The sequence below is a fragment of the Cygnus atratus genome, chromosome 30 (genome assembly GCF_013377495.2).
Source record: "Cygnus atratus isolate AKBS03 ecotype Queensland, Australia chromosome 30, CAtr_DNAZoo_HiC_assembly, whole genome shotgun sequence".
Taxonomy (NCBI): domain Eukaryota; kingdom Metazoa; phylum Chordata; class Aves; order Anseriformes; family Anatidae; genus Cygnus; species Cygnus atratus.
The window spans coordinates 381,332-395,133 of NC_066391.1; the positions used below are offsets into that span (position 1 = coordinate 381,332).

At 65.5% G+C, this 13,802-nt stretch overlaps 1 protein-coding gene across 2 annotated transcripts; it reads right to left on the reverse strand.

The window, feature by feature from the left end:
• Positions 1 to 680: 680 nt before the first annotated feature.
• Positions 681 to 12,912, reverse strand: OLFM2 (olfactomedin 2). 2 transcript variants are annotated; one of them, XM_035571706.2, is made up of 6 exons: positions 12,808 to 12,912; positions 4,954 to 5,103; positions 3,964 to 4,119; positions 2,604 to 2,823; positions 2,194 to 2,300; positions 681 to 1,480 (listed from the first exon to the last, which is right to left on the reverse strand). In XM_035571706.2, the coding sequence occupies exons 1-6, from the start codon at positions 12,862 to 12,864 to the stop codon at positions 803 to 805; spliced, it is 1,368 nt and encodes a 455-aa protein (XP_035427599.1). In that variant the 5' UTR covers positions 12,865 to 12,912; the 3' UTR covers positions 681 to 802. The 2 variants fall into 2 exon arrangements, with proteins under 2 accessions (XP_035427599.1, XP_035427598.1); XM_035571705.2 differs by having other exon boundaries at positions 2,604 to 2,826.
• Between the last annotated feature and the right edge of the window lie 890 nt (positions 12,913 to 13,802).

Here is a 13,802-nt window from a genome sequence, read left to right on the forward strand (position 1 = left end):
TCCCTTCATCTTCTCCATCCCCTCATCTCTTCATCTTCTCCATCTCCCCCATCCCCTGAGCCCCTCCATCCCCTGAAGCCCTCCATCCCCTCTGTCCCTTCATCCCCTGAACCCTGCCATCCCCTGAACCTCTCCATCCCCTGAACCTCTCCATCCCCTCCATCCCCTGAACCCCTCCATCCCATCCCATCCCCTCCATCCTTCCTCCCCACCCCGGGGCCAGGTTCCTGCTGCCCCAACCCCTCTGGGTGCCCGTTTTGGGGCTCGCTGCCCTTGCAGAGCCTGCTCCAGCCGCTCGCCGCAGCTGTGCTGCATTTTCCCTTCCTCCTTGCCTTGCTCGGCTCTGCTGTCATTTCCCCGGCGCCGCACCCGCATGCATTAAACATGCCCGTAAACAACGGCTCCGGCACATCTGGAGGAGACGGCCCCGCTAGCGCAGCCGGCTGTAGAGGGGACGCAGGAGAGACAACCGAGCTGCTGCGCGCCAGATCATAAAGAGAGCGGGGGAAAAAATAATAATAAAAGCACGAGCCTCATCAAATGTCAAAGAGACTGCTTTTATTTGCCGTCAAAATAAAGAAAATCGGGGAAAAAGAAAAAACAGAACCAACCAAGGCGAGCTCAAATGAAGGCAGAAGAGATCCATGCGCCATGAACCGCGGGGAGAAACCAAAGAAATGTAAAAAAAAAAAAAAAAGAAAAAATCATCGAAGAAGAGGAGGAGGAGGAAGGCTCCGTCCCCGAGAGAGGCGTAGAAAAATAAAGAGCAGGAATGGGGCGAGCGGAGGAGTCCGGCGCGGGGTCACAGCTCGCCCGACGTCTTTATGACGTGGAAGAGCGTGACGTTGTAGATGACCTGGTGGCCGTTGTTCCAGGTGTAGAGCACCCTCTCCCGCGGGTTGTAGTCCAGCATGGATATGTGGGAGTACTGGTTGTGGAAGGGAATATCCGTGTACTCGTAGCTGGAAGTGTTTGTGTAGTAGGCAAAGTAAATCTTGGCGCCGGCCAGGTGGGAGTTGGTGACGTAGAGCGTGCCGCAGATGATGAAGGACTCGCCGGCGCTGCGCTTGGGGTACCCCGTGTCCCAGCTGCGCAGCACCTCCAGCGTCTGCGGGTCCACGCGGCTCACCACGATGTTGCCGGCGTTCTGGTTGGTGGTGTAGACGGCCCAGAGCCCGCTCTCGTCCACCATGAAGTCGATGTCGGAGAAGCCCCCCCAGGAGTAGGGGAAGGTGTTGTTGTAGCCGGCGCCGGCCAGGCTGCGCTGCACCAGCACGCTGCGCGAGCGGAAATGGTACTTGACGGCCACGTTGCTCTGATACTTGTTGTAGTAGAGGGACCCGTTGAAGACCACGTGGCCCGTGCCGGCCCAGGGGTGCGGCAGGAGGTGCTGCACGAAGTTCTGCCCCGTGACGAAGTCGTTCAGCGTCCGAAACTCCAGCACGCGCCGGCCCTTGTAGTAGCCGTCCATGTACCAGACCTGCAGCGGGAGAGGGTGAAGGGTGAGTGGCCCAAACGCCTGGCCTCGAGCTGATGGGGTGGGCTGTAGGATGTGTATGGCCCCCCTGCACCTTGCACGGCCCCCCTGCACCTTGCACGGCCCCCCTGCACCTTGCACGGCCCCGTTCCCTGCATTAGCACTTGGTGGTGATCCGTGCAGGCAGCACGTGTCCTGCAAGCAACGTTGCAGAGGGCTTGTGCCCCGAAGAGCGTGCAACAGGGGGCGTGCACGCCGGAGAGTGTGCATCAGGGTGTATGCACCCCTGAGAGCATGCACCAGGGGGAATGCATCCCAGAGAGCAGGGGCATGCAGGTGTACCCCAGGTAGCATGCACCTTGGAGAGCATGTGTGCACCCCAGAGAGCGTGCACCCCCTGGTGTGCAACCCAGAGAGCGTGTATCCTGAGTGCACAGGCAGCGTGCACCCCAGGGAGCATGCACCGAGGTGTGTTGCACACCAGGCAGCTTGCACCATGGGTGCACAGGCAGCGTGCACCCCAAATTGTATGCAGAAGTTCTGCAAAACTTCCGAGCCGACCCTGCCAAGCTGGGGGCCGACCACTGAGAACCCCCCCCTCTGCTTAGGCTGGGAGGGTTTTTGGGGCAAGACACCCACAAAAGACCCGTGCTGGAGCCACGGGAAGCCCGGGCAGGGCTGTCCCCGCTGTCCCCAGGGCTGTCCCCGCCACTCACCCGGCTGTCGGCGCTGGGCGTCATCGTGTCGGTCATCCACGACCCGAAGCGGGAGCCTGACGCGCGGATGGTGATGGGGTTGCTGACGCCCGTCAGCTTCCCGCAGCCTGGGCAGGGGGACAGGGAGCAGGGTTATGGGGGGGGGGGGGGGGATTTGGGGACCGCGGCTTCCCCTGGTCCCCAGGGCATCCCGCAGCAGGCAGCGAGGAACTGGAGCTCCGCAGGGACACGGGGATGGGGCAGAGGGATGGGAAGCTGCCAAAAGGAGGAGCTGGATCCAGGCTGAACCAGGAAGGGGACACTGCTGTCAGCGGGGCTGGGAGAACCCCCCCACCCAAAATCCCCCCTAGGAAACCCTCCCCAAGCGGGAGCAACCCGTGGGAGCGGCGAGCTCCGGGATGCCGCCATACCCAGTTTCTGCATGCAGGCGTGCAGCCGCGCCTCCAGCATCAGCACCCGCTGCTGCAGCTCCTCGTAGTCGTAGGCGCCCATCTCCTCCTGGATGGCCAGCAGGCTCCCGGAGAGGTTCCTCACCTCCTCCTTCAGGTGCACGATCAGCCGCGTGTCCGCCTTGTACTGGTCCAGCACGGGCAGCAGCGGCAGCAGCTCCGTCATCTTGTCCTTGAGCTCCTGCTTAGGGGGACGAAAAAAAAAAAAAAAAAGCGAAACATCCCTTAAATTAAGGCTGTGCTTGCCCCGTGATGTCCGTCTGTCGGGATGGCCCCCGGTTCACCCCAAAATTTGCCTGGTGATGCGGGTGGGTGGAAATTCACCATCACTTCGCGCATGGGGTGGGATCGGAGCGATGCTGTGCGCAGCGAGGGATGCGGGAATGGGAGCAGCATTTCCCCCCTCCACCAGGTCCGGGATGTAAAAAAATCTGCTTATTTTAGCCCAAGGAAAAGGTTGAGGGCGCTTTGACCTCGGCCAGGCAATGACTTGATTTCCCTGTGCCTTTTCTCCCTCCTTGCCTGTCATTTTAGGGCAGGATCACATCCCGGTCCGGGGGCCAACACCTCCTGCAGCAATTAAACCGGTGAGTTTTGCTGCAGCCCCGGTGTTTAATCAATGCCTCGTCCCTGCAACTAGCAGGGCCCCGAGCCTCCTCCAGCCGGATTCAGTGCCAAGAAGCAGCCCCTCCCGAGGCAGAAACACTCCTTAGCTGTCAGGATGAAGCCGAGAGGTTCCCAAAATAAACCCAAATAATCCCAAAATGGGATTTGGAGGGGCGTGGGGCCGGCAGCATCGGCGTGTGGGCTGCATCTGTTGGCAGCCGGCGCTCGCAGCTGCCCCTCGCCAGGTGGGAATCGGGCCTTTGCTGCGGAAGAGCCGCGTCGCGTTTAATTAAAGGTGGCCATTTAATTAAAGGTGACTCGTTGCGGCTGGCTGGGCTGGGAGTTGGCCATCGCAGCCGTCCTGCTACCGGCACGGCTCGTCCTGGCCGCGTGGCATCGCGGCATCACCACAGGAATGCTCGGTTTGGGATCACCGCAGGGATGCTCAGTTTGGGGACCACCAGGAGGATGCTCGGTTTTGGGACCACCACGGGGATGCTCGGTTCTGGGATCATTGCAGGGATGCTCGGTTCTAGGATCACCACGGGGATGCTGACACACCCGGACCACCATGAGGATGCTCATGCTGGGCTCTGGGCTCACGATCTGGGCCCACCACCACCAATGACCCCCCCAGGCCACGCACCCACCCCACAGCGCCGTGCACTCAGCCCCTGCAGCCATCCCCAGCAGCACCCAGGGGCGTCGGGCTCACCTGGAAGCTCTTGGCGTTGAGGCTCTTCTGGCTCTCAGCGGCCACGCGCAGCCTCGAGTCCAAGCCCTTCATCAGCGCCTCGGTGTTGCGCACGTACTGCAGGTCCCGGTAGGTCCGCAGGTCCAGCACCTCCATGGACTGGGAGATGTTCTGCACCTGCGTGGCGGGACAGGGGGTTAATTGCCAGGGACCCAATCCACCCTGCTAATTAGGGTCGGGTAATTCAGCCCGGCACCCATATACACCCGACCCTTCCCACAGACGTCGTCCTGGTGTCCCAGTCCCTGCAGAACGAGCTGCTCCCGCTCCACTGCTCGTGTAAACGCTTGCAAAACCAATTTTCCCTCTGCAGCTCGAATGTATAAAGTAATACCTTTTATTCATCCCGCTTCAGCTCTTATTTGTTTTTTGTTTTTGTTTTTGTTTTTGTTTTAAACCGCCTGAGCCCACGTTTCCCAGCCCGCCCTACGAGCTTTTATTCTTTAATTTGATCCGCCGCAGCCGGCGAAGTTATTCCATTTCCACGCTTTCAAATGACGCGGCCGTGGCCGTGTTCCTCAAACGCTTGTTTATTTATTAGTGCTGGCATTTACGGGGCTGCCTCTGATGGGAGCCGCTCGGGAGGCGTTTCGCAGCGAGCTGTGATCAAACTTTAATCGGGCTGGTGGCGTACGCGGCCCCATCCCCACCGCACGGGGTCAGTTTGGGGAGAGAGGAGCTGATTGATAGCTTCTGCTGCCTTTTTTTTTTTTTTTTTTGGACGATTCCTCCTTGGAAGTCCCTCCCAGCCACCCTACCAGTGACTGCGCCTGGCTGCCTGGAGGAGCACGAAGGATGCCAAGCGCGAGCATCACCGCCAGCATCCTTGCCCCAGGGGAAGGGATGCACCCACCGCAGCCCACCCCGCACCCAGGCGTTGCAAAACCCCCCCGCCCCAAGAAGAAACCCCAAATTTCCCATCATTATTCTGAATTACGGGGAATTATTTACCTTCTCGGTCAGCTGGCGGAGCTGGTGGCTGCGCAGGTCCCGGGAGCAGGAGCCCTGCACGGGGATGACGGCGGTGCAGAGGCATTTGCCGTCGGGGGCTTGCGCTGAGGTGTAGACCTGCCAGCCCTCGTCGGGGCTCTGGAAGAGGGTCTGCGGGACAGAGGGGGGGTCAGCAGCTCACCCTCCTGCTCTTGGCCTACCAGCCAGGGCATTTATTCCCTTTTCTTCCCTCCCCCCCCCCCCCAAATTTTAAGGCAGGAAGCCGAAGGGGAGATTCCCCTGATTTATTCACGCCACAAAGCGGCGTTTTCTCGTGCCGGGCCATTTCGCGTTTCATGCGTAATTCATAATTATTAATTATGAAAATCGAGGGCGAGCTCAGCTCTCTCCAAGCGGCTTCCGCGCCGAGCCGGGCGGAGATAAATGACCCGTCCCCTGCAACAAGCCGGGGACGCTGCCTCGCTTCGCACGCGGCGCTTTGAGCTCGGTGTCTCCCGCGGGAAGGGATTTATTGGGCACGGCCGTGGCCGAACGCCGCGCTCGAACCTCCGGGAGAAAGCAGCCGGCGGCGCTGTGAAATCGCCCCGACCGCAGCACGATCCCAAACGGTGGCAGGAGGAGGCGAAGGGAGCGCTCGGCTGGCACCCATGGGCGAGCACCCGCCCCGCGGAGCGTCAACGAGCAGGGAGCATCCCCGAAAGCTTCGCTCTCCCCCCGAAAATGCCACGGCGCGCCGTGACGCACTTAACAAAACCCCCTGCCACGCAGAGCATCCGCGATCCACGTTTCCCTTTAGCCGGGACCCCCCCCGGCCGCGGCGAGCAGCCATAAATTCTTCATGGAGGGCTCGATGCATAATTCAGCCGCCAAACCCCGAGCTGGCAGCGGCGCTCCCGCCGCCACACCGGGCTTCGCGCGGCGCCGCGAGCATCCCGAGAGCCAAAAAGCTTTGGGGGGGGGGGGGGGGGGGGGGGGGGAAGGCCGTGAGGATGCTTCGTGCCCCATGGGGGGGCTGGAGGTGGGGGGCAGCCGGCGCCTGCCCGCTGCGGAGGGGATCGTGGCGGCGGCGGCGGGATTATTGGGTTAAACGCAGCCCGGCCGAGGGCCTGTGCAATCTGTCACGGGGTTATTAATTAGAGCTCCTCGGGCGAGCTGCCTGCTCGCGGCTCGGGAGAGGAGAAACTGCTGACACCTTCTGCCGGGGGGGGGTTGGGGGGGCCACCAGCCCCTCTCCGTCCTTTTGGGGACACCGGGGGGTCCCCAAGCATCACCGGTCCCCTCTCAACCCCTAGGGAGGACGAGCGTCCTCGCTGCCTCCACCCCGGCCTGGCCGAACCCAGCCCTCGACCTCCAACCTCCACTTTATTATTTAATCCCTTCACCCCCCCCCCCCCCCCCCAAAAAAAAAAAATAAAATAAATCCCCCAAAAACCAACGTTTTCTAGAAAAACCTCCCGGCGCTTTGCGACTCCTCGCGCCCGCTCCCCACGGCTCCCGGTCCCGCCGATAACCGATTTTTCTCCCACCACCACCAAAGAGTGCCTAATGATTAGCCAATTAACGTCGCGTACCCCCCAGCGCCGCTAATTGCCCTGCGACACGAGGCGGCACGCGCGGCGGGGGGGGGGGGGGGGGGGGCTGCGGTGATGAAGGCCGCCGCGCTCATCCTCGGCCGCCGCAGACGCTCGGCCAGGTGGGGCACCCAAGGGAGCCTCTGCCCCTGCCCCATAGCGGTTGTGGGGCGAGGGCAATGGGGAGAGACCCTTTGGGATGGGGGGGGGTACCCTTTTGGATGGGGGGGATACAAGGGGGGGGGGGGGAGAAAGGGGGTGCCCGAAGCACCCGCAGCACCCAGCGGGATTTCCCCCGCAGTGGGGTGCAGCGCGGGGAGGGGCGGGATGCTGGGGGCGGGGGGGGGGGGGGGGTTGTGGCAAGAAGGATCGTGGCGGGGGGGGGGGGGACAGGAGGGTCGTGTGTGTCCCCCTCCGCATCACCAGGGTCCCCCCTGCAGCATCACCAGCCCTGTCGCTGCGGTTGCAGACCCCCCCCAAAAAATGTGTCCTGTCCCCCCCCCCCAGCTTTGCTCCCAACTTATTTTCATGCTCCTCACGCAGGTTTTAATGCCATAAATTTGGGGGGGGGGGGGACACACACGTGGGGGGGGGGACCCCAGCTTGGGGACTTGAAAATGGAGGGGGGGTCACTCACTTCCCCAGGCCAGCAACCTCCCTGGAGCCCCCCCCCCCCAGCTGCAGGGAGCAGTGGGGTCCTGCCGGGGGGGCTGCTTTGTGTCTGGGAGGGGGGGACAGGACACCCTGTAGGGGGCCAGGACCCCCCCCCAAAAAAAAAAATATTGGGGGTTCTTTCCCTGCGTGGGCTCCGGGCTTCTTTTTGGGGAGGGGGGGTCCTGGCGTGCACTGCCCAAGAGGGGGGAGGGCTGGGGGCTCTGTGCCCAAAGTGGGGGGCTCCCCATACCTGGGGGGGTTCCCTTCCTGGGGGGGGGGGCCCATACCCAGAGGGGGTCCCTATATCTGAAGAGGGCTCTCCATACACGGGGGGGGGGGTCCCCATAACGGGGGGGGTGTCCTGTAATCAGAGGGGGCTCCTCATATCTAAGGGATGTCCCCATACCTGGGGGGGGGTTCACATACCCGGGGGGGGGTCCCCAAACTCAGGGAATCCCCAGTGCTCCCTACCCGGGGGGGGGGAGAAATAAGGGGGGGCCCAGTGCCTTGGGGTCCCATGAATATGGGGGGGGTCCCCAGCACTCCCTGCATGGGGTGGGGGGGTTCCAGTGCATTGGGGTCCCCATTAATGTGGGGGGTCCCATTGCGCCTGACCTGGGGGGGGGGGCAGTGGGGTCCCCATACGTTTGGAGGTGGGGAGGGGATCCCCATTCCTTGGGGTCCCAGGACTGGGGGGGGGGGGGGGTCCCAGTGCTCCCTAATCGGAGGGTCCCGATGCTTTGGGGTCCCCATGAAGGGGATGGGGGGGGTCCCACTGCTCCCTAACCGGGGGGGGGGGGGGGTCCTGATGTTTTGGGGTCCCCAGAAATAAGGGGGGGGGGTCCCAGTGCTCCCTAAACAGGGAGAGGGGTCCCGATGCTTTGGGGTCCCCATGACGGGGATGGGGGGGTCCTGGTGCTCTCTATTTAGGGGGGGGGGTCCCGATGCTTTGGGGTCCCCATGAAGGGGGGTAAGAGGGGTCCTGATGCTTTGGGTCCCCAGAAATGAGGGGGGGGGTCCCAGTGCTCCCTAATGGGGGGGGTCCCAATGTTTTGGGGTCCCCGTGAAGGGGATGGGGGGGGAGGTCCCGGCGCTCCCTAACCAGGGTGGGGGGGGGGTGGTGTCCCGATGCTTTGGGGTCCCTATAAACGGGCTGCAGGGGGAGGGGGGGGGGGGGGAAGGGGGTCCCAGCTCTCCCTACTCCCATTTATTACCGGGGGGGGGGGGGGGGGGGGGGGGAAGCTCTGCATCCCGGACCCTGCCCACCCCAAGGGCAGCTCCTCACCTCCCCAGTCCCCAAACCCCACCGGTGGCCCCCACTCTTTAGAGCACACCCCCCCACACACACCCACACCCCCCCCCCCCCCAAAAAAAAAAAACAAAACCCCACGACCCACTCACGATCTTCTCGGAGGTCCCCGCCCGCGACACGGCGGTGCCGTTGAGCCCCACCAGCGAGGGCAGGGTCTGGGACATCCAGTTGGTGACCATGGCCATGGTGCTCAGCACGGCCCCGATCTTCAGCAGCGGCACCGTCATGTCGCCGCCGCCGCCGCCCCCCCCCCCTCGCAGCCGCCGCATGCCCCCCCCCCCCCCGCAAACCCGGGGCCGCCGCCGCCAGCACCGGGGGCTCAGCCCCGCACCGGCCCCCGCCGCTTGAGGAGCCCGAGCGGCTCTCGGCGGCCTTATAGCGCCGCCGTGACGTCGGCACGGGGTGGTCCCGGGCTTTTTTTTTGGTTTTTTAAACGTTTTTATTTATTTATTTATTTATTTTATTTTATTTATTTGTTTATTTGTTTATTTATTTTTAATTTTTGGGGGGTGGGGGGTTGTCCCGCCCCGGGGGTTGGAATGGGAAAGGGGTAAGGGATGGAAAAGGATGGGACGGGTGTGTGTGTGTGTGGGGGGGGGGGGGTTAGGGGAAGGACCCCAACCCCCCTCCCCAAAAGGACCCTCATCTGGGATGGGGGAAGGACACCCCCTCCCCCAGAGATGATGGTTTTGCGGGGCAGGACCCACGGAGATAATGGTTTGGGGGGAGCAGGACCCCCAGGGACCCTCACTTGGGGGGGGGGGGGGGCAGGATCCTCAGGGACCCTCACCTGGGAGAGGGGCAGGACCCCTTCGCCCCCCGAGCCAATGGTTTGGGGGAGCAGAATCCCCAGAGACCCTCGTTTTGGGGGGCAGGACCCCCTAGAGCCAATGGTTTGGGGGAGCAGGAAACCCAGAGACCCCCACTTAGGAGGGGGTCAGGATAGCCTCCCCCCCCCAAGCCAATGGTTTGGGGGGAGCAGGGTCCCCAAGGACCCCCCCCCTTTTGAGGGGCAGGACCCCCAGAGCCCCTCACTTGGGGTCAGCAGAATGTCCAGAGCCCCTTGTTTTGGGGAGCAGGAAGCCCAGAGACCCCTCATTTTGGGGGGGGGGGGGGCAGGATCCCCTAGAGCCAACGGTTCAGGGTGAGCAGGACCTCCAGGGACCCCTGGGTTTGGGGGAGCAGGACCCCCAAAGACCCTGCTTTGGGGAACAGGACCCCCGGGTCCTGGTTTGAGGAGCAAGACCCCCAGAACCCCCCAACTTGGGGAGCAGGACCCCCAGCCCCCTTGCCCCCCCCCCCCCCCCCAGCTGTGATAGCAGTGACCTCTGCACCCCAACTTGCTTTGAGGCTGCAGCCACCCCCCGAGCTCCAGACCCCCCCCCAAACTCCCCCAGATCCTCACCTCCTCCTCGTGCCTGTCCCCTCACCAGCGAGCTCCCTGCCTAGCGCAGGGTGCAGAGACCTGAACAGCTCAGTGCAGCGATGCAGAGCCCCGACCCGCTCAGTGCAGTAATGCAGAGACCCGAACCGCCTGATGCAGCAATGCAGAGCCCCGACCTGCTCCATGCATTGGTGCAGAGACCCGACCCGCTCGGTGCAGCGAGGCAGAGCCCTGATCTGCTTGCTGCAGCAGTGCAGAGCCCCGACCTGCTCCATGCATTGGTGCAGAGACCCGACCCACTCGGTGCAGCAACGGAGCGGTGCAGAGACCTGACCCAACGAGCGCAGTGGTGCAGAGCCCCGACCTGCTCAGTGCAGCAGTGCAGCAGTGCAGAGCCCTGACCCGCTCAGTGCAGCGATGCAGAGCCCTGACACGCTCAGCACAGTGATGCAGAGCCCGACACATTGAGCGCAGCAATGCAGAGATCTGACCCTGCTCAGTGCAGTGATGCAGAGCCCCGACACAGTGCAGCGATGCAGAGCCCCGACACGCTCAGTGCAGCGATGCAGAGCCCTGACACACTCAGCGCAGCGATGCAGAGCCCTGACACACTCAGCACAGTGGTGCAGAGCCCCGACACGCTCAGTGCAGCGATGCAGAGCCCTGACACACTCAGCACAGCGATGCAGAGCCCTCACACACTCAGCACAGTGGTGCAGAGCCCCGACACGCTCAGTGCAGCGATGCAGAGCCCCGACACACTCAGTGCAGCGATGCAGAGCCCTGACACACTCAGCACAGTGGTGCAGAGCCCCGACACGCTCAGCACAGTGATGCAGAGCCCCGACACGCTCAGTGCAGCGATGCAGAGCCCCGACACACTCAGCACAGCGATGCAGAGCCCTCACACACTCAGCACAGTGGTGCAGAGCCTCAACCTGCTCGGCGCAGTGGTGCAGAGCCCCGACCCTCTCGGTGCAGAGGCCCCACCGAGGCTCTGAGCCCGTTTTATGGCCTCCGGCTCCGGGCCTCGCCACGGTCACGCAGTGCCACCGCGTGGGGACGGCCACGCACAGCACAGGCTCCCCCACGCTGGCACCCACGGGTGGGCTAACAAAAAAAAAAGCCCCACCTGGTACCAACAGGGCGGGGGGGGTTGGGGCGCGCTCCTGGGCTCTGCGCTGCAAACACCGGGCCCCATGGAGGGGACGGGGCAGCACCTGTAGGGCTGGCTGTCCCCACGTCCCCACGTCCCCGTGTCCCCATGTCCCCATGTCCCCTGGGTCTGCGGACAAGGCCCCGGTGCTGGCAGACGCCCAGGATGGGGGGGGGGGGGGGGGTGTCTTCACCTCTGGGGTGGCAGCTTCACCCCGGGGGCATCGCGCAGCCAGGGGATGGGGAGACCCCATAGTGGCTCCCCCCCCAAAATCCTCCCCACTTTATTACTCTGCTGCAGCGTCCCCATCCAGCGCGGACCGGGAACAAAACGCTCGTTAAGCCCCGCTCGTTACCGAGTGCACCCCAAACCCAACCCCATGAGGTGCAGCGGGGGCCATTTTTTTTGGGGGGGGGGGGCGGCACATTTTGGGGACATGGCTGGGAACCCTCCGCAGCCCCCCGCACCCTTGGGTCCCCATGTCCCATCCATGCCCCGTTGCCCCCCCGGACGGACCCCGAGGTTGCTTTGGGCCAACCCCCCCCCCCCCCCCCAGCCCCAGCCCCACGCAGGGGCCACGAGCGGGGACGGAGACGCCGAATCCCACCTGGAACCAGCCCCGTTTCCACCGGGCATCGCCCCGGCACCCCACAAAAGCAACTCCCCCCCCCCCCGTTCGGGATGCGGCTGCGGCCCCCCACCCACGCAAGCCGGGCTCATGCATATTCAACAGGCTGCACAACCTCCTCCGAATATCGAGCAGCTCATAACGAAGCGCCTAATTGCAAAGGCAGGCCCGGCACGAGGCTCCGGCCGCCCACCCGTGGGCCTGGGGTTATTTTTTTGGGGGGGGGGCGGGGGGGGTGACAGGTAGGGACACCCCGGACCCCCGTTTTTCCAGGAAACCCCGGTCCCTTCCCGCGGCAGCTTGCGGCGGCCGCGTGCTGAGCTGGGCCAGGGTGGGTTGGAGGGTGCTGCGTGTGGCACAACGGGGACGCGGGGGACACGGGGGCAATTTACAGACCTCCCCCCCCCACCACCACCCTCGTGTCCTCGTCCCCTCGGGGATGGCGGCGCCGCCACTGGCACCGGCACGAGGCCGAGCGGCGCGTGGGTGCTGGGACATCGGCTGGGTGATGGCACGTGGTCCTGTGCCACCCCGGGGGACCCGAGCCACCCACGTCCGTCCCCAAACCCCACTGGGGAGCACCCATGGGTGTCACCCCCCCCGCCCACCACCCCCGGCTCCATCCCCAGGGGACGCTCGCACCCCCACGGGTGTCCCCAAGCTGGGGGGGGCAGCCGGGGGACCCTTCCTTGCACCCGGATCCAGGCCGCCGCCGTGTCCCTCGTGCTCGGCGGCCACGTGTGAAGGCGCGTCCCCGCGGAGCCACCCGTCGCCCACGTGGCCCCCGCCTCGTCCCCGCTGCCACCCTACGGGGGGGTCCCAAACCTGGGGATCACCCCGAGGGAGGGGACGCAGCACCGTCCCCGTGTCCCCCACGTCCCCGGACCCCCGAGGCGGGGCGGCTGGCGGGACGTTGGGGCGACGCTCGGCACCCACCCCGTGCGTCCCCACACCTTGGGGTGCCCGATGTCGCGTCCCCCCCCACCCCCCCCCCCACCCCCCCCTCCGGGGACACCCCGGGGGGGGGCAGGCGCTGGGGGATTCCCCGGTGCCAAACCGGGCATCCCGAGGACATGGGGGGGGGGGGGAGGACAGCTCCCGGTTCTCCCCCCCCCCCCCCCCCCCCCACCTTCCCCTCCCCGCCCTTACCTGCATCGCGGGGGACCCGGCGGAGAGCAGCAGGAGGAGGCCGGCGAAGAGGCGCATGGTGGAGGCGCGGACTCCGCCGCTACCGGAGCCTCCGCCGGGGAACCGGGAGCGGGGAGCGGGGAGCGGAGCCGCGCCCGTTTCAGCGCCGCCGCAGCCGCATCCCCGCGGCCGGGCCCCGCCGCCGCCGCCGCCGCCGCCGCCGCCGCCGCCGCCGCCGCCACCGGCTGCAGCCGCGGCACCGGCCCGGTGCAGGGCGCGGCGCGCCCGGTAGGGGAGGCTGGAGGCACCGGGCCGGGCCGTGCTGGGCGGAACCGAAGCGGTTTGAGCTGGGCGGAACGGCACCGGGACCGGGAGGGGGGCTGCCGTGTGTCCCCGTGTCCCCGTCCCCCCCCCCCCCCCCCCCCGGGGATGCTCGGGGTGCGGGGGCACCGGGATGCTGCGGGCGGTACCGGGCTGGGGGGACCCCGGGACACACCGGGTGGGCGCTGCGCCGCGGCCAGGCTGGACCCCCCCCCCCCCCCCCGCCTCGGGGGGGACAAAACCTTCCCCGACCCCCCCACCCCCCCCACCCCCCGTCCCCCCCAGGGCCACCCGAGGCAAATCCCCCCCCGAAGTGTGGGGGGGCCCCCCCCAAAGTGTGTGGGGGCCCCCCCCCGAAGTGCGGGGGCCCCCCCCCCCCTCCCCCCCCGCCCCATTTCCATGGAAATCGGGAAGGATTTGGGGGGGCAGCCAGCTTCCATACAGTCGGGTTTATCGTACAGTAACGGCACCGGGACCGGCGCCGAGCTTCCCCAGCTCTGCCCCACGGTGAAATGGGGAGACCAACCCCCCCCCCCCCCCAAAAAATGGGCAAGGGGCTCCCCCCGCAGGGGACCACGGTAAAATCGGGTCCCGGCCTGGCAACGGCGCGATGGCACCGGGAGGGGGACAGCGGATCCGGTGCCCCCCGGTCCCCGCGGGTTGGGGCTCTCGGTGTCGCCGTGCCGAGGGCACGT

What these genes read in the sequence shown, in the direction of transcription:
- OLFM2 (XM_035571705.2), bottom strand. Translation starts at nt 12,864, where the DNA reads ATGCGCCTCTTCGCCGGCCTCCTCCTGCTGCTCTCCGCCGGGTCCCCC. An exon ending in TCAACGCCAAGAGCTTCCAG is followed by an intron (nt 2,827 to 3,963) that starts GTGAGCCCGACG and finishes CGTCCCCCTAAG; the next exon opens with CAGGAGCTCAAGGACAAGAT. An exon ending in CGCCCAGCGCCGACAGCCGG is followed by an intron (nt 1,481 to 2,193) that starts GTGAGTGGCGGG and finishes CTCCCGCTGCAG; the next exon opens with GTCTGGTACATGGACGGCTA.